The sequence below is a fragment of the Mauremys mutica genome, chromosome 3 (genome assembly GCF_020497125.1).
Source record: "Mauremys mutica isolate MM-2020 ecotype Southern chromosome 3, ASM2049712v1, whole genome shotgun sequence".
NCBI lineage: Eukaryota > Metazoa > Chordata > Testudines > Geoemydidae > Mauremys > Mauremys mutica.
In genome coordinates, this window is record NC_059074.1 from 43,464,114 (window position 1) to 43,488,279 (window position 24,166).

The 24,166-nt window shown below is 38.2% G+C and overlaps 1 protein-coding gene across 1 annotated transcript in view; it reads right to left on the reverse strand.

The window, feature by feature from the left end:
- Positions 1-24,166, reverse strand: part of CSMD1 (CUB and Sushi multiple domains 1) — a 1,651,174-nt gene that overhangs the window by 262,311 nt on the left and 1,364,697 nt on the right. Inside the window, exons 33-38 of the mRNA XM_045010124.1 lie at positions 23,198-23,311; positions 20,456-20,551; positions 14,812-15,015; positions 13,713-13,837; positions 12,921-13,017; positions 179-283 (exon numbers count right to left, since the gene is read on the reverse strand). Coding sequence (XP_044866059.1) covers positions 179-283; positions 12,921-13,017; positions 13,713-13,837; positions 14,812-15,015; positions 20,456-20,551; positions 23,198-23,311 — 741 coding nt within the window. The remainder of the gene's footprint in view (positions 1-178; positions 284-12,920; positions 13,018-13,712; positions 13,838-14,811; positions 15,016-20,455; positions 20,552-23,197; positions 23,312-24,166) is intronic.

A 24,166-nucleotide genomic window follows, 5' to 3' on the forward strand; every position in this document is an offset into this window, starting at 1 on the left:
CTAATTTATTTCTACTTTATGAAAAAATGTTTTGTGAACACTGGAATTCTACTGGTTTTAAACTTGATTGTTTTTTAAAGATATAATTCCATAGGTATCAATTTATGTCTGTAGCATCCTAGATCAAGTTTGGTAATTAGGTTAAAAAAAAAAAGAGTCAAACAACAGACAGTCTTACTTTTGTACTCCAGGTGAAAACCAGCTGCTGCCACACTAATATCAGAGTGAAAGTGCAGGTAAAGTTGATTGGAGGTGCTGTTCAACAATGCTGGCACAGTAGTACCTGCAACAAACAAGACCATTTCATCTGTGGTACGTAGTACATTGTAATATGGTAACTTATTAAAAGAAATTCCTGCTGTTTTACATAAAAATAAACACTACCCTATTCTCTCCTCACTACGTGTCATATCGTGCCCTGGATTTTTACAAAAGCTCCAGGTAAAGTCTGATGACATGATAGGACAGTAGGGAGTTATGCAAGTGCAGCCAGAGCTAAATCCCACTACATTTACTCACATGCACAATCTCATTGACTTTAAAAGCATTATCCACATACATAAATTAAAGGATTTGGCTCTGAAATGAAGCTCCAATATCATCAGTTCTGCTTGTCTGTACATAAGAACTAAGAGTTCAGAATGGAAGCTGAGAATCTGGGGGGAAGGAGACACCCATCCCATTATTCTGAGATACTAATTTTCTCTGTTTGTGTTCTCCTTAACTCCCACTTCACACAGTCATGCTGTGACACACGTCTATCTCCAAAAGAAATAGAATGTTATCACAATGGCCTCTGAACATCAATGGTGATTGTGCAAAATGATTATTTTCTCTCTTTCTGAGATCAAAGAGATATTTTTGTTTTATCTTTGAATTTTCATTTCAAGATCCTCCAGGTCAGACAGTCTTCATAGTATGGTGTTCTCTGTCTCCATGGCAACAGGGGGTAGACCTGATCTAATGTATCTCATAAGAATGGCCATACTGGGTCAGCCCAATGGTCCATCTAAGCCAATATCCTGCCTCTGACAATAGCTAGTGACAGATGCTTCAGAGGAAATGAAAAGAACAGGTCAGTTATTGAGTGGTTCATCCTCTGTCATCCAGTCCTAGCTTCTGATGGATGGAGATTTAGGAGCACCTGGAGCAAGAGGTTGTGTCCCTGACCAGTTTGTCTAGTAGCCGTTGATGGACTCTAAGAACTTATCTAATTATTTTTTAACCCACTGATACTTTCGACTTTCACAACATCCCATGGCAATGAGTTCCACAGGTTGTGTTGTTTGAAGAATTACCGCTTTATGTTTGTTTTAAGCTTGCTACCTATTCATTTCATGAGGTGACCCCTAGTTCTTGTGGTATGTGATGGGGTAAATAACACTTCCCTATTGTTTTTCTTTGAGCTATTCAGGATTTTATAGACCTCTATCATATCCTGTGTAGGCATTTCACTTTTAAAGAGAATAGTCCCCGTCTTTTTAATTTTTTTTAAAATTTTTAATGTAAGCTCTTCCATTTTTGTTGCTCTTTTCTGCACCTTTTCTAATTCTATTATATCTTTTTTGAGAAGGAGCAAGCAAAACTACATGCAGTATTCAAGGTGTGGACGTGCCATGGATTTATATAGTGGCATTATGGTATTTTCTGTCTTATTGTCAATCCCTTTCCAAATGATTCCTAACATTCTGTTAGATTTTTTGACTGCCACTGTACATGGAGCAGATGTTTTTACAGAACTATCCACAATGACTCCAAGATCTCTTTCTTCAGTGATAACAGCTAATTTAGATCCCATCATTTTGAATATGTAGATAGGACTATGTTTTCCAATGTGCATTACTTTGCACGTATCAACACTGAATTTCATCTGCCATTTTTTCACCTAGTTTAATGAGATCACTTTGTAACTCTTCACAGTCTGCTTTGGATTGCTGGTTGTTTTGTGTTTGTGTGTGTGCATGCTCACAATGTGCTCTCAGTTGAGCACAGACCTGCACAATAAGAAACTTCAGCCAAGACTCTCAGAGCTGAGGCTGTGTCTTGGTGGGAATATTCACTTAGCTAGTATGATTATACCATTTACTAAGGAAGCCTCAGTAGGCTTAACCTTAGGGATATTAATGAAGATCTTTTAGTCCATAGGTATAAGTAAGTCATTTGAGGGAATCTCTATTCTGCCTTAATACCACTATAACAAACCAAAAGATGAAAAATTACACAGCTTTTCTTCAATTTTGCAAGGTTTCTTGTTGTTTCATTATTTATTTTCACAAACAGCTGTAAATAGAGCTGGTTGGGAATTTTTTGACAATGTTTTTTTAATTGAAAAATGCTAATTTGTCAAAAACGAAACTTCATGAGAATGGGTCAGTTTTGACAAATCTCTCAACTCATTTTTTTTAAAGTAATTAAATTGTCAAGATGCCCTTCAGGTGATTAGACATCCCGATAAAATCAGGACTGTCCCGATATTAGGTTGTTTCTCCCACGTCCCGACCGATGTATGGTCGGGACGCCATTTGTCCTGATATTTTGCTTCGGCGATGGCACTCCAGCTTTTTTTTTTTTTTGCTTCAGCGATGCCCCTCCCTCCCCCATGTGTCCCTACATATTCTAAACTAAACATTCTGATCTTCTGGTTCAAGAATTGTGATAATTAGAGTAAAAATAAATAATTTTAAAATGGTCAAAATCTAAACAAAACACTTCAATTGACCTAACCTTTTTTTAAAAAATTATTTTCATTCATGAAATTTTTCAAGATTTCCACTTTTTGTTCCAATTCAGGATGGGTTTTTTTTATTAAAAAAAAATCTTGAAGATTTTTCCAGGAAGGGAAAACAGTTTATTTCCCTAGCCCTACCTGTGAAGTAAGATCCCCATTTGTTCTTAATTCTGACAAGATTAGTTGAGAGTCTAAGGGATTTTGCTCAAAGTCCCAGCTTGAGAGATTTCTCCTTCTTTTTAGTGGATCTAGGAGACCCCTTCATGAAAGATTTTAAGATTTTGTTCTGCTTCTTTAACAGCTGCTTGTGAGCAGTACTTTCACCACCTGTCCGTCCATATGGCATACCCCTACGAGAATGGAGCAGAGCTGTGTGAAGGGGATAGCACATATCCAGGGAGATTGAAAGGACAGTCTGTAGGCATGTATCCTGCAATTTCCCTAAGGAAAAAAAGGACCCACTTCATAACTTTCAATGGGGGATCCTTGGAGCCTGGATGGGGAGAAGTAGTAGGTCCACCTCCCAGGATAGAAAATCTGCCTGCTGGTGTGTCCAGGCTGAGTGGAGACCAAACATGCAGAATAAAGAGTGAGGTAGAACCACTGGAGACAAATGGTTCATTGATATTACAGAGATTGCAGGAGACAGCATCTTTCATGGCATGTGAGGCCTCCCAGATAAAAACAGTTTATGGGAAGGGATGATGTTTTGTAGCCTTCTCAATCATCTCAGCATGGACGTTGCCTACGTGCTGGCTGGGAGCAGGAATTTCTTCCTCTGTGTTGCTATGGGGATGGGGGATCTTGCCTTCCCTCAACATTCAGGAAGCTTTTTTCCTGCTTGCCCTGTAAATTTAAATTTAAGCTGTGTGAATAGAGACCCATGTCTAGGGGAGAAGCAGGGGCTTTAACAAAACTTACTTCCAGTCCCATGCCTCTGCTTGTGGCTTGTCTCAGTGAAGGAAGCTCCATGTGGCCTGCTCATCTGCCTCAGCATGGACCTTGCCTACATGCCAGCTGGGATCTAACTTCTCTACAGTCTGCTCAGCATGGACTTCACCCACATGCTTGCTGGGACCTGGGTTCATGAGGTCTCTGCTATTTCTCAGTGGGGAGGGAAGGCGAGGATCTGTCCTCCCAACCCTCCTCAGAAAGTGGAGTTTAGCAATTTTGAGAAGTAAAGCCAAAGAAGAAATGGAGGGACACTTCATTAAAAATATTTTACAAATACTGTGAGACCTCTGCTACAAAGAGAAAGCTGGAGTCTGCCACACATGCTTCTTGGGGGCAGAGAATTCTGGAGAATCCTTCTGAATCCTAAGGGGCAGTCCAAAGCCCAGGCACAGGGAAAAGGTCTGCCCCCAACAGGGGCCGCTTTAGCCATTTCGCTGCCGCAAGCACAGCGGCACGCCGTGCTTGGGGCAGCATGCCACGGGGGGCGCTCTGCCGGTCGCCGGTCCTGCGGATCGGGTGGACCTCCTGCAGACGTGCCTGCGGAGGGTCCGCTGGTCCCACAGCTCCAATGGACCTCCCACAGGCACGCCTGCAGGAGGTTCCACGAGAGCCACCTGCCGCCCTCCCGGCGACCGGCAGAGCGCCCCCCGTGGCATGCCGCCCCAAGCACGCGCTTGGCATGCTGGGGCCTGGAGCCGCCCCTGGCCCCCAGTTGCTATGGAGACAGGAAAGGCCCCACTATGAACACTGTCTGACATGGAAAGGACTGAAAAAAGTATTAGAAAACAGGCTACAGATTAGTTTACAATATTGCCGTAGTGCTGCTCTTATTCAATGCAGATTTGCCAGCTTGTCTTATTCCAACAAAACCCTTCATTGTGAAAGGCAAAACAATTCTTCAGGTATTAAGAAAATAGAAAATTACAAGTAAAATTGGAAACATGCAAATCAAATTCCCAGGAATCAAACTAAATGCTAGATTGTGCCTCTTAGACACAGCTCTTCCATTGATCTCCTGATGTGGAACAGCTCTGCACTGCTTGCTACACAAGTGTGTGTAAAGCATACAATCTTAACAAGGGCTGTTTAGTACACATAATTCCACTCTGTCCATTAGGTACATTGGCCCTTCTACATACACGCTTTACCAAACTACCCTTTCTCAATAATATTAGTTGTGCATATTTGGTGTAGTAGTGTGATGTAGCCCCTCACAATTCAAGCTACTGGGTTTCAGAAAAAAATGGTTAAATAATTTATTCAGCTAATTTAGTCAACCACTGAGTTAGTTAAATATTGCAAATAAATAATAATAATAGTAATAACAATAATAAAATTCATTAAAACAGCAATATTCACTGAATAACATAATCATAGAATATTATTTGTCCAGCTGTAGTCATTAAGCAATCAAACTCCCTCCAATCAGAGAGCATGATTTTCCATTCAAGAGTAGAGTATTTTTACACTTTGTTTGAGACCATTCCATTTCAGTAGACTTGATTAATCTATAAACAAATAATGTAATACTATCAAACACACACACACACACACACAAATATTTGTCTGAACTAATGACATTTGTTAAACTGGCAAAAGTCATTGCCTGTTTTACAAAACGTCTGCTTTGTCTAATCTCAAAATTTCTTTTTTTTCTGAACTTTCCAGCTGATGGTCTATTCTGTTTGCTTGCATTTCATCTCTGTATTAAAACAGCAAACATTTAAAAGGTTGCGAGCCAATCACTTGAAAAAAACAACTGTGGTTTAACAAGTTCCATTTCCAGTTACAATGATGTAACAATCAAGTAATCTGAAAACACTTCTAATTAAAACAAAGAAATTCTCCTTCTTCTTACATTAATTGAAGAGCTTCTTTCATCCACAAAATTAAGTTCTGAATTATCTATATGTTTGCATATGATAAAGCTTGCTGCTAAATTCTCAAAACAGATAGTGTATTTTGCTGATTTTTTTTAAAGATAATAGAGTGCCAGTTTCACCTCTATGTGAGAAGTGAGCCAAAAGAGTACTAAAACTCAATTAATATTAACTACAAACACAATATGTGGTTTCTCAATTCTCCTAAATGCCTCAGGGTAGTATAACCTGAGAATTTAGGTTTCAAAAGAACTAGTTTCCCCACCAGGGCATCAACTGCCAGCACTCACTGGAAGCAGGGAGCTGAGTAGGCTCAACTGGTCTCTCTTTCTTTCTTCCCCAACTCACATTGGAGAACTGTTACAGGGATCCTTATGGCCGGCTCTTCCCCTCCCACATGGGGACCCCTCCATACAGCCTAGTAATGACAGCAGCAGGTCTCTTTTGGCAACATCTTAATGAAAGTCCCCATTTTCTCCCTCATAGAAGACCATATAAACACCAACTGGAAGATGTATGTTCACAAAACTTCTTACAGTTTTGTTACCTTGCTACTGTCATCCTCCTCTAAAGCAACATCCCCAGACCAAGGAAACTCGTTACTCTAGGTTAAGCAAAAACTTCTAATCCATGCATCAGAGGAGAGAAAGCTGAGATGACAAGTGGACCCTGATGGCTCTAGACAGTTTTGACTTCCAGACATAATAGATAGTCCAAGATGAAAGGAATAGAAAACCATATCAGGCCTACTCTCTATTTAGCTGTCCAGCTACAAAATCTTTTCCAATTGACTGAGTTGATTTTATTGGTTAAAGGTGTCCTGCATTCCAATTGGATATTTTAAACTCTCAGTCTATTCCTCCCAGAAAGACAAAAGCCAGACAGTCAGCCTGAGATGCTTCATAATGGATTGGAGAATCTCACCTCAAACCTGATGAAAGTGATCCATGTAGACTGGGAGGCAGGACCTATAGAGACCTATAAACAACTGAACACAAGCTGGGGCAATCAACAGCATCTTGGGTGAAGCCTTGTCAGATTTTTCAAATAACCTTCTGTTGCAATAGACTTAGAGACAATGCATAGAGAAACTCTTGATTTCAATTCATGATGAAAGAGACTGTCAGTGGTGCTGGGTCCTCCTGTCTAACAATGGAGCAGAATCAGAGAAAGTTGCTGCTTTACTCAGAGGCAAAGAGATTCAGCCTAGACTCATTCCACCTACAGATAATATAGGAATGAGGCCTTGAGGAACCACTTGTGTTGTTGACTATGAGAAATGTCAAGGAGTCGGTCTTTTGTTGCTTCTGTTCCCTGTCAGATGAAGAGCCATTAGATTGAACCGATGATGGGTTCAAGCAAGATAACTTCCTGACATATCTAGCTATTTGTATCTATCCCCTCCTGGGCAATTGTGTCAAATGCATCCAACAATCCAAAATAATTCCCTCACATGCTGCAAGTAAATACATAAGATTGCTCTCAAAGGGAAAAGTGAAAGGACAGGCGGCTATTGATGTGACTCAAATAAGACTCGTGACATCAACTGTAGTGTTTAGCTAAAAAAAATAGTATCAGAAGAAATAGATTTGAAAGTATACTGAAAGTATTGCTTCCTCTGCATATACTGCTACTGATGATGATAAAAAGGAAGAGGAGGAGACTGGGACTATTGAATTAATAGTAGGTTCCAAAAATCCCTGACAAGTGCCTCCAAAACCTGAAGGTACAGATATTCTTCTATCCATCAGACTCTGATACTACCAAAGATCTGGCTGCTGTAGTTTCTGAGCTTTTCAAGATATGAATCTGTTTTAGCATTAAACAGATCAGAAGCTTCAAAGGAAGGTCTTGACTACAACTGTGGTATGACAGTGAGATTAAAAGATTTCAGTCAGGCATGATGGCACAGAGTCACTGCCGTCCATACTACCCTAGCAAATTCATCCTGTTAATCATAGGATGCCCTCAAAAATACCTGGTTTTCAGTCAGACTTTTTAGCTACCTTTGTTTGTATTTCCATCAGCTGGCGTAGAGAACTAATAACTTCTCTGCATCAGATAATTACAGTGGGATAAAATTGTCTATCTTTTAATCTCATCACAGGTATTTATATCGTACCATTTGCTAGCTCTGGTTAGGATGAACTGAGATTGATTGAAGCCATTTGTCTCTTTTATAACCTCAGCTCCAAACAATCTGACTCATAAGGAGGCACCTGCGTGTATATGGTAACACTGTTTCACTAAGTGGTTCAAGTTTTAGAATTGGTGCATATTGTCTTACAAGTGGGAAATTGCAAAGGCAGTTGTCAAGTGAGAAGGATAAACTACTTTCTCTTGAGAAGGAATATTATTAAACATTAATGTGTGTCTACAGAAGTTAAACTGAAACTCCAGATCTAAATTCCAAAAATCATGGTACCAAATTTAAGGCATTACCACCAACCTAATACCATAATTGGTAATATCATAATTGAAAACAACAATTCTCACAATGTGTAATGTGTTTTCTAAAAATGCATCATTTTGGATCAGTAACAAATTCCTCCTAGCAATGTATCAATTATTAACTTAGAGTAATCCAAACAGGAGTTTCAGCTACAATCAAGACTCCAGACATTGCCACAGGTTTTACATTCAACCATAGAAATAATATCCTGCTGCAATATGAACAAAGTTAATTTTCTTTTGTCTTCTTTTAGGTGATTCACAGTAGAATACTGAGGAACCCACTTTTTCATCCAGATTTCCCTTGATGATTTACCTAGGACACATGAGATATTTTTGAATGTCCTAAACTGAAAAGAGTATCATTCAAGTAGAAGTAGCCCGGGTATGTCAAGCTAATTTTTTTTGGAGAGGGACAAATTTCAGTTTTGATTATGGTCTAGTGGCCTGGGTATAAACTTAAAAGTTAATACAGTCCTCAGTACCTAGCAAATCTTCCATTGATGTCAATGGGAAATTTGCACAAAGATCAAAGTAGAAAACAGCTTTGAAAGAGTAACTAAATGTTTAGCTTTTTATAATCATTATTTGGTCAATACCCTATGGTCACATTCACTATCACTTTGAAGGGCAATATGTGCTCCTTCAGGAGCGCTGCATTTCTGCCCTTTATTTCTCTTCCTTCCCCATCCTCCTTTCTCTGTCACTCTCTATTCCTTTTCCTTGTGTTTCCTTCTCTTCACTTTCTCTATGCAACATATCATCATTAGAGTTTCAACTTAACCCTCCAATGAGGTTATTTAGGGATGAAGGAGTCCAGACCTCTGAGTCATTATTTCAGGCTGTCTGGAGGTTTGAGAAAATAAGAGAAAATATAACAATTACAGTGTTAAAAGCTCTAAAGAGTTACCCAAAATAGCCTTTCCAAATATTAATAATAATTAACATTTGAAATACATTTCAACTCTGAAAAGTGACTAACTAAAATAACACAATAGCAGGGTCTCCCATAAGCCAGCATTCAACCCTAACCGTAACTCAGTTTCCTTACTCTTCCATTATCAAATAATCACCACAGCTGGTGAACTGGAATTACACTCTTTCCCCACAGTCGGGATGATTAACATAAATGAATATGTTATCATAGAACATCAGGGTTGGAAGGGAACTCAGAAGATCATCTAGTCCACCCCCCTGCTCACAAGAGGACCAATCCCCAATTAAATTATCCAACAGATTTTTGCCCTTTATCCCTAAATGGCCCCATCAAGGATTGAAATCACAACCCTGGGCTTAACAGGCCAATGCTCAAACCACTGAGCTATCCCTCCCCACAAAACACTTATATCCCAGCCTCTTCTTCAGGGTCAACAGTCCTTTGTAAGGGCTTTTGCTCCTGCCCACACAAAGGTAGGTTCAGTGAAAACTTTCCCTCTGGCTGGCGCTGATCCTCAATGCCTTCTGGATCCCTTGCAGGAGCCCTTTACTTCCTTCAGGCCTTTTCTGATCCCCAGAACCCTTGTGTGGGAGCTAAGGAGAGTCTGTGCTCCTCTTTGATGAGGCATGCTTTCAGCTTTCCTAGGCAGTCTTGCTGCCCAGCTCTTCTGCATGGGAGCTAAAGAGCATCTCCTTGCTGTATGAAATCTCTCCCTGAACTCTCCTTGCTCACTAAACCCAGGCTGCTTTTTATGTCCTAAAAGGCCAGCTTCCGAATAACAAGTTACCCTACCATGTCACCCCGGGACTTACTCCCTTGACTTGGAGACAGAGGCTCACCATGCTGATCCTGGCTGAGCCTCAAACCCCTTAAAAGACCAGCTCACGCCATGACAGACAACTACCTATACCAGATCTCCTCGCCTTTTTGTATTCAGAGTAATTTATATTGATTTTACAAACAAAAGTGATTTTTGTGTGTGTTTGACTCTTGTGAGCCCTGAGGATCCAACATGGCTCTAAGACACTGAGTTGGACGGGATCATCAGCAGTATTGTGTATGAAATTCTACTCAGTTACACATGTACAATTGGACAGCTGTTACTGAAGGAATGACTGGAAGATAGTTGAGTTGTATCTGGTTTGCAATACAGTACAGAGAGCACAATCTGAAGATGATAGGGCTGCACAACAGTTATTGAGAACATAATTATGTCTGCAGAACATTTAGTATTCAAGAAGCTACACAGGGAGAAGGAACTTAGCTTTATCATAAGGTCCCAGGATGAGTTTGCAATAGCAGATTCCATCCCACTCTGAAATATTTTGACTTGGACCTTCTCTACACAGGAAAGTTTTTTCAGTATAAGATAGGAATTTAAACTGATATAGCTATACTGGTATAATCGCCTATATGGACATACTCAATCCAATATAAGTGTCTTTTTTCAGTTTAATTTATGTTGTTTGGGAATGGTTTAAGCTAAAGTGAAAATCCCACTTCTATACTGGAATAAGAATGTCTACATGCGGGGTATAACTAAACATGCAGAATAATATTGGCATAACTGGTAAAACTCTGTTATGTAGATAACCCCTTATAAAGTAAGAACATTTAACATATCAATTATTGAGAGACAATAAACATAAAATTCTACCAATATCACATTTCACAGTATACTGCATTTTCAGGCAGAACTGAGATCCAGAAGCTAAATTTACATTTTTTCATAAAAATAAGATTCTAGCCCAGGGGTCGGCAACCAGTGGCTCGCGGCTCACCAGGGTAAGCACCCTGGTGGGCCGGCCCGGTTTGTTTATCTGCCGCGTCGGCAAGTTCAGCCGATCGCGGCTCCCACTGGCCGCGGTTCGCGGTCCCAGGCCAATGCGGGAGGCAGGAAGCGGCGCGAGCCGAGGGATGTTCTGGCCGCGGCTTCCTGCCTCCTGCATTGGCCTGGGACCGCGAACCGCGGCCAGTGGGAGCCGCGATCGGCCGAACTTGCCGACGCGGCAGATAAACAAACCGGGCCGGCCCGCCAGGGTGCTTACCCTGGCGAGCCGCGAGCCACCGGTTGCCGACCCCTGTTCTAGCCCTTATGGTCAGAACAAAACCTTCCAAATGTAAACCAACCAATGCAGTGACCAAGTGTGTGACCAAGAGTATGTCTATGATGGAGCTGGAAGATGTAATTTCCAGCTTGAATAGACATAATATGTGATTCTATGAATCTGCACTGGCTCTGGTTGTGATAGCATTCTAAAAACAGAAGTGTAGCTGCAGCAGCTGAGTGTCAGGATGGGCTAGCTTCCCTGAATATGCACCTACCATCTTCGCTGGGTATGTATTCATGGCAGCTAGCCCCTCCTGCCGCCTGTGTCACCACAGCTACACTCTGGCCTGGTCTACACTAGGGGGCGGGGTCGATGTAAGATACGCAACTTCAGCTATGTGAATAGCATAGCTGAAGTCGAAGTATCTTATTTTAACTTTCCTCCCGTCCTCACGGCACGGGATTGATGGCCGCGGCTCCCCCTGTCAACTCCACTACTGCCACTTGCTCTGGTGGAGTTCCAGAGTCGACAGGAGAGTGTTCGGGGATCGATATATCGCGTCTACACTCTGGCCTGGTCTACACTAGGGGGCGGGGTCGATGTAAGATACGCAACTTCAGCTACGTGAATAGCATAGCTGAAGTCGAAGTATCTTATTTTGACTTTCCTCCCGTCCTCACGGCATGAGACGCGATATATCAATCCCCGATAAACCGACAGCTACCCGCCAATCCGGCGGGTAGTGTAGACATATCCTCTGTGTTTACTGTGTTAGCTTGATCAGAGATAGTTCAGGTATATCTGCTCAAACTGGGAATTACATCCCCAGCTCAAAGTGGAGCCATATACATTTAGTCTGAGCACAACTTGGAAAAATAGCTATGTGAAGGGTGAACACCTTGATTTATCTCAGTAAGGTCAAACTTTAAATGTAATGATCACAACTAAATTTTCAATATTGTTAACTCTTTCACTCCCAATCATTATAGCTGTGCTTACCCCACAGTCCCAAACTACTTCCCAAACCCTGTAAATTTCAAAAGCCTCAATTGTTTCTACTTAGCTGCTAAAATCACGAGCTCTCTTTCTGACTTTTACAATATAGTTAAGAGCTTTCAGTATAATATTTTGAAGTGAAATGAAAATTGAACAATCGGGGCAGCATCAAATACTTTGTATTAATATCAAATTAAATAATATAGGGGATACTACTGAATTAATTGCATTATTCATTTTCCTTATTTAACACAATCTAAACCTTAATTTTAAAACATATATGAAGCTACCACAAAATCTCCAGCATGCCCTGGAGTACTATAGCTATGCCCCACAACAGAGATTAATCTTGCTGCAGAATAGACATGTCCAGGATATAATTAATCAGTCCATCCTATGTAAGGTGTTTGCTCATGTTGGTGGTACTACAACACATTCCTTCAATAAAAAACACTACTTTATGAAAGAGGAGTAATGCCAGAGATGTCTAATATGCTTATGAAACAACAAATGACATGGTTTGTAACATTTCCAGTTTACCAGTTTTTTTTTCTGTCCTCTAAAGGTCTAGTGAGTTTATATGAATACTGAATGACTTTGTCTCCTCCCTAAAAGGGTGAGTCTAAAAAGGGAGAGTTTAAGCTTGCATTTCCAAAGCAACCTGTATCAGCAGTGGAAGCCCACTTAACATTAGGGCAATATATCTATATTGGGAGTTGGCAAAGATGGGGAAGATTTTCAAAGGCACAAATGGTAGTTAGACACTTTGAAAATCTCCCTAGCTGTAAGTACATTGACAAAATTATACCATTTCAAATTTCTCACCTGAGACTGGAAAGTAGTTTAAAGAAAACATGGAAGCTTTTCACATGTATGTTCTGGTCACCATAAAAAGGTTGCATTTAGCCAGACCATATGCTTACCTGAAAAGCTCCCCAGTCGCGGTGCTGTCATATCTCCACCATCATAGATTTCAAGGGAGTCCCAGTTATGTTCTGTGGCAAAACTTATGACCTGGATCTGTAAAACAATGCCATTAAGTATTTTTTTTTCAACCCAAATAATTATATTTAAATGAATGCTCTAAAATAAATAAATAAATAAACCAAAAAAAAAAACCAAAACCAGACACAAGCAAAGTGAAACAAACAAAAAAAAAGCCCTGGAAAAAATGTAAATAAAAACAAAACTAAAAGAAATTGATTCTTATTCTCCACTTTCTTTTCTTTTGTATAGTCATCTACACTTGTGCAAAATTAGTGCAAAACATCACCATGTGGACTAAAAATTTTTGCACACACATTGCACAGATATAAAGGAGTACACAAGGTTCAAGAAAATAGAAAATCATGCTCCAACTATGGCCCCAGTCCTGCAATCAGACCATCTAGTGTAGACCTCTGCTTCTGTGCAGTGCTCCATTAACATCAATGGAGCTGTAAATGGAAGCAGGATCAGATTGCATTGTTTGCTATTCTACTCAGTTAAAAAAGAAAGCTGCTAGTGACTTCTGAGGTTAAATCCATTTTTTCTGCACAACAGAGTGAGCAAAAAAAAAAGAAAAAGAAAAATGAGATTAGAAACTATCCATTGGTTACAAAAAAAAAATGAGGGGGAAAACAAAAAGCCCTGATTACTCTTTCCTGATTTGGCTTTGAGAAGAGGGGGTTGGGGAGGGTATTTAGTATTCCATGTTTGGCAGAATATGGACTTGCCTGAATACCTGATCCCTCAGTCACTATGATTTTCCACACACAATTCAAGCTGTTACCATAGGGTTCTGGATAACCAGGTGACAAGATAGTGCCCCTCCGTTCAGTGAAATTCCCATTGCATGGTACTGGAAAACAATATTTTCACAGATTATGTCAAAGCCAAAAACATTTAACTGGACAGAAATGTAACATTAAATGTACAAATTGATATAATGATTATAACTCTCTTTTTATTACAAATACATAGATTTTAAGTTTTAGTTTGCACTTTGGAATGCAGTTTTCAGTTAAATAAAGTGTAATCAGGATGCTTAAGTGTAAAGAATCTCCAATGTTTGCCTTTTACCTGGTAAATCACAGTGTAATACTTTAATATATTTATCGATAGCCCAGCATTTCCTCAGATTTCAAGAAAAGACTACATAGAATAATGGGTCTGTGAAATCAACTCAGCTTAGACCATTAAAGATAATTATAATTTAAATATTTGGTGGTTTATTCTACTCTCCATAGAGAGACATAACTCCAGTCGATACCAATGAAATTTATGCACAAACGACAAGCACCTATTAAATGTATAAATAAATTCAAAGTGCTAAACATTATTCCACTAGAGGTTCTTCTGCAAAATGAAGCAAATTAACTGCAACTAACAATATTGTTATTCACTGTACATGGTACTCCTAAAGTGAGTGAGTGAGAGAGAGAGAGAGAGAGAGAGCTATATATCAAGAAACATCTGCTAAAAGGGTACCACAAAAATGGTATAATAAATTGGGATTATAGTGATTTTCAGAAAATGAAGTTGTATCCTATGCTTCCAACTTTAGAGGTAGCCACACAGATAATAAATATTCAGGAAAACATGCCTCATGCTTGTTAATCTAATAGGTTATTATATGAAACACTATAACTGCCTACCAACCAGCTGGTACTCAATTATGTTTGAGATGAAAAATTGCCCTTTTAAATTGAACATGACCAGTATTAATCAATGGACAGTGAATATATGTGTTAAACACTATTTTCTGAAACATTCCTTAAATTCTGATTTGGAGATTTGTGTTCCTCAACAGATTACCAAAATGTAATTGCTTACCTATACAGCTTGGTACAGTGTCATTCCACTGAGCTAAAGCATTAGGCACAGACTGACATCGAATAGCTTTTGAGCCCTGCAGCAGATAACCAGGGCTACATTCAAATCGAACAACAGAGCCTGCTGAAAATTCAGACCCAATTCTTCTGCCATATCTGGGTTCTGGAATAGAGCTGCATTGTGTATCACTGGTGCGTGGAACAGCTGCATGAACAGAAAAAGATGCTGTTACACAAAATGCCCGTCATCACCTGAGAAATAAATAAATTACTACACACACACACACACACACACACAGACACACACACACACAGGCATTTATAATATGGAATTTAACTTTACATAATACTTGTTGTACTCAAGTATTATGTAAAGTACCTTAAAGCCCTTTAAGAATAAGTAGTTGGGTAAAGGCATCACAGTGACTATGTGGACAAACACAGCAGTAATTATATATTAGTTAGTTAAAAGCTTGTCTGCAGCCATAGATATCAGATTTCCCCCACCCCCTGCATTTTTTATTTTTAAATTGGTGGGATACCAGAACTTACCTCTTCTACATCATTTATTTTTAAATATGTCTGAGATACATTATTTCTAACAAATAATTGAGCTCAACAAACTATAAAACTGATTTATAATATAAGTGCATTTTGAAAATTTAAGTTAAAAAAATTCAGGTATTGGAGGAAGTGGTATAAATATTCATTTCTACATAAATGCTATTTTTTGCTTGCTAGCTCACCACCATTACTATATAAACAAGTGTCTGTTTCAAGTTACTATTTATTTGGGAGTCTAGTGGTGTGTTGGTTAGCTGGAAATTATAACCTAGTCTAACAAGTGTAGTACTTCAGAGACCATTCTCTTTAACATACTATTTTCATTTGATTTTTGTAGAAATAATCTTATAATTAATACATAATTATATGCAACAGAAAGTGCCATTTATAAATTAAGACAATATACAAAAATATATACAGGAAAAATAAATGACAGAAGCACCATTTGTGCCACCATAGTTATGGCTTGTGTTGTAATAAAATAATTCTACTTAAATTATCCTTTCTGCTAATGAATATGAGTTAGACCTCTACGTGGCACTCACATTCATGGACTTTGTTTTATCATTACTGTTTCTTCAGCAGATCCGCCAGAACTATCAGTTCCAAAAGCAAGACAGTGGACCTAGGTATCAAACTAGGTCTCATGAAATAACAGTGAGTACTCCTGGGCCACCAATTTCCACTGGAACCTCATACTAAAAACATATGGGATGGCAAAAAATAATTTTAAAACAGTAAAAGTAATCAAGGTTGAGGGCTAGATTTTGATTTTGGCAGAGCAAGGTGTGTCAACTGCCACACTAGTAGCCTTTCCAGGAGGTGTCATGACTCAGAGATATCTATGAGCCACAGTTAGTTACTCCATTTTCTGCTATTTCCAATTTCAAGTTTACAAATTTACTGCTGGCCTACTGCAGCAGCAAATCACTATACCCCTCTGTCTCACCACATGCTCACACCCAGGCTCATCTACTATGGCCAGTGAGAAGAAGCCAAGAACCCATTCATACATACCTGGATCAGAGGCACAGGTAGCCTTTGAAGGGGCAGGGAGAGTCTTACCTCCTCTTACTCCCTTACGCAGGCTTATACTCTGAATCAGAATCTAGCCCTCAGTTATTAAAGTAAAAAGGTTAAACTTAAATTAAAAAAAAACATGTTAAGTTATAGAGATGCAGAGTCAGAGTACCCAAATAGCCTTAACTCTTCCTTAGAATAACACCGTTTAATAACCATATGATCATGGTTTTTAGTATTTGTCGTTCCTATTTAGATTAAACTGAATTTTGAAGACTTATTTGATTCCCTCCCCCACTCCACCTTCATGTTGCCACTAAAGGAAACCTTACCATGAAGAAAAATGAATATTAATCCTAACAAAAATATTTAAAACAGCTATTGTACAGTATTTCAGTGAGTTTTACCTATATGGTAAATTTGAAGACTCTGCATTATTTCATTACTAAGATCAAGAGGAACAAAAAAAAAAAGGCATGAGACCAGCTGCTAAATTTCTTAAAGGGCCTTTTTAAAATATATTCTCATTAAAATATATAAAACACTTCAATTAATTCAAGTATGTACTTGGAGCAAGTAAGTGGAGGAGCAAGCACAAGAGCATATTAAAATCCTGTATCGTGGCCTGCTCATCATTCTGCATATCAGAGGAAGAAGGATCTGTGCTGTCACAGACTGAGCCACATAAAATGTTTTCTGTTGAAATCTCTAACTTGATGTCAAAGCAAGGAAGCAAGCACAGGACATTGACGAAAAATCAGACTAGACCCTTCCCAATCTTTTTTATATGTGATTGTTCCCAGCTGCAGATTTCAGCAGGCTTAACCCTAATATTCTAGAAGGCTAACAGTAGGATCTGAATAGATTAGGTACTCATTCAGACCATTATTATACATAATTATTCTATGAAATATAGGGAAATGTAGCTATCAGAGAAAAGGAAATGAAGAAGAGATAGATGAGACATGTAGAAAAAATAAGTTTTTCAGAAAGTGGCACTGCAAAAACCATTAAACCTGAATTCCAAGCCACAAACCTCATCTGTTGCTTGTTAGGACCAGAATTTGAAATATTGCAGGCTATAACCTTCTATTCCTCCAGCCCTCCTTCTAGCTTTTGCCTATAATGTTGGCAAGCTAGACTTCTCAGACTGTATTACAGAGAAATTCTATTTTCTATAGTAATTATTCTCCATCTTTTGGTAAATGTTTCACACTGCTGTGAAACAAAATTGAAATCAGCCCAGTGGAAAAGTGAACAGGGAATAAGGTCAGCCTGGAATAGAGAGTGATAAATAAAATGACTGACTTTCAAGGCCAGATTAGTGTGTTCATTCAGAGTGTGGATGCTATTCTCCAGTGTATTTATAATGTTCGCAAGCAGGCAGTGCTGGAAATGTGTTCACATATTTCAGAAGAGAGAAAAAAAATGAGGTAACCTTTATTAATGTAATTAAATGCCTCAAATGCATTGCACTAGCAACATTTGTACTAACTTGAAATCCTAATATATCCATTTATCAAAATGTACACAAAAATAGTATCAGGATTCTTCTGAGATAAGTCAAGTATGATTGCTTGATTCATTTTGTGATGCTGAGGGTAGCATTTTCTATTTCTCAAAACCAGTTCCGTTCAGTTACTACTACTACTACTAATTCTGCAGTTCAGTATAATTGACCGAAATGAAGCACAGCATAATGTATTCCTAGAGACATATTCTTCTGCAGTAAAATATATGCATATGCTTCATCAAATGAAAGCTTTATGTTCATTTCAAATTCTTTGAAAGGCAGCTTGTCACAGACTACAAATAATTAGACAAAGAAGGTGTTTGGGAAAGCACATACATGAAAAAGATTGAAAGCTACAATTCAGATGATATGAAGAAATCATCATAAAATCAAAGAGCAATTCTCTCCTTTAAAATTATATAGATTCCTCCCCCTTCCCCCCCGCCTTTATTTTGTGCATGGTAAATTTAAATTTCAATGACTTCTTTTAATGTATAGACATATAGACATGAGAGACTGACAGCACTAGCTACATCCAGACTAGCATGTGCAAGCATGATGAAATGAAATATTTCTACACATAAAAGGAATAATTCTGCCTGTACACATCTGATTTTTAGCATTCCTACTAACTTCAGCTTCTGAAATACTCCTGAGGTGAACTGGTCCTTTACAGTAAATTGTTGTATACCAAGGCATGACAATGTTGTGATTTGGAGGGGAAAAAAATCAATATATTCAATAAGAATTAAACTGTGCTCATAATGCTTATTTTGCTTATGACTAACCCTACATTTGAATCCAAGTCATTAGAGGTCAAAAACAATTTATTGGCAACATTAACATAATATGGGGAGTTTCATAAATTTTGACTTTTCACTGACTCATTACCAAACCTTACCTCATCTCTCTACTGCTTCCCGCAGCTCCCAATGGCAAGGAATGGCGAATCACAGCCACTGAGAGCTGCGAGGGCCAAACCTGTGGCTGCTCTGGTTAACAAAGCATCTCGTGGCCTGCCAGGGGCTTATACTGAACAAGTCGTGAACCAAGTTTGGGAACCCTTGCTCTATACTATTGTTATGAGGTGAGTTAAAATCTCATTGAAAATGATGTATGAACTCGCCCTTCTTTAAGACAGTTGTAAGAGACAGTTAAGGGGCTATACCTTAAACAAAACACAATGTAGTCTGCCCAGAACCTAGCGTCACATGGATAGAGGATTCCACTAGACCTTGTTCTGAGCAGGTATATGTGTTTAACTGTGGGTATGGCAAAAATCTAACTGGAGGGGGAACAGAAAAAAACTGGGAAAGAAAGAAAACCAAGCACCAGCCTGTAAGTACAGTGTGAGAACCTAGAGAAGTCTAAAGGAAGGGTCTAAGTCTACTGCTGCCTAAGGAGGCCTGGGGCTGTACGGAAAGAACATATGGCCTGTTTTCATTTGCTCCCGAAGGATGTATAGTTTTTAACACAAGTCTGTAATCTGCCTCCTCCTATCTTCAACAATACAAAGGTCTAGACCTGGTGTACACTAGAAAATTAGGTTATCAATACTATGTCACTTAGAGGTTTAAAATATCCACACCCCTGAATGATATTGTTAAGATGACCTAAGACCCGTGTAGATGGTGTTAAGTTGATGGAATAATTCTAGCATCAATCTAGCTACCGCCTCTTGGGGAGGTGGATTACCTACGCCAACAGGAGAACACCTCCTGTCGCCATAGGTAGCGTCTACACCGAAGCACTACAGCAGCTGTAGCATTTTATGTGTATATAAGCCCCTGGAAAAACAGAGTTCCAGTCCAAATATAAGACATCTCTGACAATCTTTGCTCAACACTGAACTTCTAACAGTTATAAGATAACAAGCACTAAGTATTTGATCCTCGTGTTCATAATCAGGAAAAATTCCCATTAGTTTTAATCGAAGTTTCACTTAATTAAGGGTTAACGGGGTTATATTTTAAATGTAGTAGCTAAAGAGTGATGGATGTGAGACATAGCCAAATTTCTGATTCTCACTTGTCTAGTACAATGGCTCTATACAATTACTGAATACAAAATAAACACAGAAATAATACTCAAGTCTACTTGTCAGGCAATAAAAATATGAGGTTAATTGTAGTTGCATTCAATTTGTGGATTATTATGCTTATCATTTACACATAAAGATGATAGCACTACCAAACACACAACAGAAAGAGAGCGACAGAGGGAGAACCTCTCTGACTTGGTAAAAATAACCAGCTGCTGAGCAGTTTTTCAACAACACATTTATTCAACACTATAGAAGTGCCACAATAGGCCAGACCCTCAGTGAAGTCAATGGCGTTTAAACCAGTTTAAACCAGCTGAGAATCTGTCCCAATATGTCCATGAACAGTCTGTTCCACACTGTATATCAAAATTATTCCAGCTAAAAGAATCCTATAAACATCTTGTGATCTAATAAACATTTCAATCCAGTCTTGTAGATGAGATTGGCACCACTGAGTCTGTCAACATTTTATAAAGGGGATGAAGTAAAAACCAACAGATTTACCTTGGTAGACAAAATGGAAACCTCTGGCAGATGCCCCACTCTTTGCACTGAACCGCATCAATATCTGATTGGATGAAGCTAAAGGCAAAGTCTCGCCTACAAATGAAGAAGGGAAAGAAAAGGAAGAGAGAGAATGGAAAAATTGAAATAAAGACTGGAAAGATGAGAATATTATAGATTTTAATAAAATATCCTGTTAAAAAAAACTGATAGACAATAGAACATTTTTCTTCTTTTTTTCTTCCATGTTTTAGTATAAAAAAATCTGCAGATCATATTTAGCAACATTACATTTGCCATTGGAAGTATACAGAAATAATCATCAAACAGAAACATTTTATGATGTACAATTATATTGTTTATAAACTTTCTGATATTTACTGAAGCTGTTGGGATTAGAGCTGTAATAAATTGCCTGCCTGGGAGTCTGTTATCCTTTTGGGCCAGCGTCATTTGAAGAGTTTTTGCCAGAGTTTATCTGTGACTGACAGCTTTAGCTTGCATTCCAAAATGCATTAAACAATTAGAAGGCTTTCAAAAGAGCCCTAGGGTCTCTCTCTATAAAGATGGAATATATAATTTAAAAACAAAACTAAACTAAAACTAAAACGAGAGAAAATAGGTCCTCGACTCTCTTTTTGAAGTGAATCTTTCTCTGTCTCTGTGAAATATTTAACATACTACATGAGTAACATTATTATTAAATAGATCTTCTAAAAGCAATTCAATTTAAAATAATGTTAGCTCATCACTTGGCATGTTCTGTATGTCCTCTCCTCAAGGCAAGCTTTGCAAACCTGGAAGGCTAACATAAGAAGTCATGAAGAAATTTTAAATGTTTACTCTGATTTTTTTCTCATTTGCTAAATGCATATCAAAATACAGATTTCCAACTTCCTATTATATCTATATTTATATATAGATATTTGTGTATTTTATTTTGTATTTCTGCAATTTTGACATGCACAGTTTACTACTCTTGATTATGACAAAGGTGTGCTTACTGTTTAGCACAGGGGTTCTCAAACTGGGAGTCGGGACACCTCAGCGGGTCGTGAGTTTATTACATGTGGGGTCGCGAACTGTCAGCCTCCACCTCAAACCACGCTTCGCATCCAGCATGTATAATGATGCTAAGTGTTTTTAATTTATAAGGAGGGTCACATTCAGAGGCTTGCTATGTGAAAGGGTTCACCAGTACAAAAGTTTGAGAACAACTGGTTTAGCAACATAACTCTAGAGAAACTATTGAAATGAATGAAGATGTGATGAGGAGAGGCTTAGGGAACTGGGATTGTTTAGTCTGCAGAAGAGAAGAATGAGGTGGGATTTGATGGCTGCTTTCAACTACCTGAAAGGGGCTTCCAAAGAGGATGGATCTAGACAGTTCTCCATGGTACCAGATGACAGAACAAGGAGTAACGGTCTCAAGTTGCAGTGGGGGAGATTTAGGTTGGATCTTAGGAAAAACTTTTTCACTAGGAGGATGGTGAATCCCTGGAATGGGTTACCTAGGGAGGTGGTGGAATCTCCTTCCTTAGAGGTTTTTAAGGTCAGGCTTGACAAAGCCCTGGCTGGGATGATTTAGTTGGGGATTGGTCCTGCTTTGAGCAGGGGACTGGGCTAGATGACCTCCTGAGGTCCCTTCCAACCCTGATATTCTATGATTCTATGATTTACTCTGGTTTAAATGACCTGACTCAATAGGTCTCATGCTTCTCTCACTCACACCAATTACACACTGTTGTAACTCTAATGACTTCAATGGAGATCCTCCTGATATACACCGGTGTAAATGAAATATAAATCTAGCACATTAAGTCTCTTCTGAAGATGTCACGGAACAATAAGAAAAAAACTACAAGATTTTTGCCCTTCAATCATTTTCTAAAGGCTTGTGGGGAAATATAGATGGTGGTTCATTTTATGTATATATGTATGATACAGCAAAATGGGATGTTTTGATAATATTCTCTCTTTTATCTTGACAATTAAAAATCAAACAATATTTTGTTGTTAAACTACTGCAAACAATGTTAAAATGAATTCTGGAGCTTTTTCCTTTTCATGGAAGGAACCTACATATAAAGGAATTACCAAAGGGAAAATAGAGTCTTCATTTTTCAAACATTAAAACATTAAGTTTCTTTAAATTGTAAAACAGATACATAATTTTTCCCTAATAAGTAGTAAACAATAAAGTAAGCCACACGTTCAAGACTGAAAGGAATGGAAAATGGTGTGTTGTAAAAATCCCAAATTCATATTTGTAAAGTTCAATGTATATGCCTCTGTGAGGCCAGATTTTCAGTATTAGGTGCATGCAATTGCAAACATATTGTTGTGCATGTTTCACTTTAGTTGTACAAATATATAACACAGGCATGTAAATCAGGGACAAAATCCTGATCCCTGAGAGATTCATATTTTAAGGCCAGAAGGAACTATTTGATATATCGACCTCCTACATAATACATACTATAGAATTTAATCCAGTGACACCTGCATTGCACCCAATAACCTGTGTTTGCCTAAAGCATATCTTCCAAAGAAACCCATCCAGTCTTGATATGAAGACATCAAGAGATGAAGAATCCACCACTTCCCTTGGCAGTTTGTTCCAACACCTAATCCCCTTCACAATTACTTAACTTTTAAAAGCAGACCCACAATGTGCATAAGTCCTGGCTTTCTATATTAAGTCACATAAGTGGTTTATACTTATTTTTGCTTTCTCTTTACCTGAGTGAGATCCAGAAAGTGAGCTGAGAAGTCTAGCCTGAGGGTGTTCTCCATCAAATAACTCTGCGACATCATTCAGAGCAGTCTGGAAATAGGCAAATTGCCCAAACACAACTGGAAAATAATAAGAGAAAACATACAGAATATTTTTGCTTACACTCATTATTAAATGATTCCTTGCTGGGTTCTTGTAAGACTTCATGCAGGGAGTGCATCTTAATTTACTTTCTGTTCTGATAAAAGAGATAAATAGATACTCATCATATAGCCATTAGCTAATTTCATTTATTTGGTGATTAACAGGAGTACACCCCCTAATTTGGTTTTCTATACTTTTGTATTTCTAAAATAACAAATTAAATTATCCTTTCCCCAAAGGCAACCTATCATCACGCTAAAAAGTTAGGGATTGAGTTTTGTAGCTACCATTTGATTTTGCTACCTCCGAGAATGAGGAACAAGAAGATGCAGAAAGGAAAGGAACTTAATTTATTTTAATTTTGATTACCAAATACCAGCACTGCTAAGGCATGAAAGCCTCATCATATTAGTACTCTCCCAAGGTAGCATCTAATATCATATATTATTTGTTATTCCTTCTACGCTTATCTGAGGAAGAAGTAACAAAGTTATTATAACTGCATAATTCCATCACTTCCTATTACTATTCATTTAGCTAAAATAATACAAAACACTATAATAGAAACACAATACTATATTATCACCTTTAACCCATCATTATATTTATTTTTCATTTCTATTGTAAACAATTTGAACTGTATCAACAAATAACACATTATAAGACATTTCTGTATGTTATAAAATAATATTAAGAACTACTAAATTCACTGTAATAGTGATTTTTTAAAATAATCATCCTGTAATAGTAAACTTCAAAAATAAAGTAGTAAACTCAACCTAATAAAAATAAATACTTTATCATATCATAAAGCAATATTTTATTAGCAA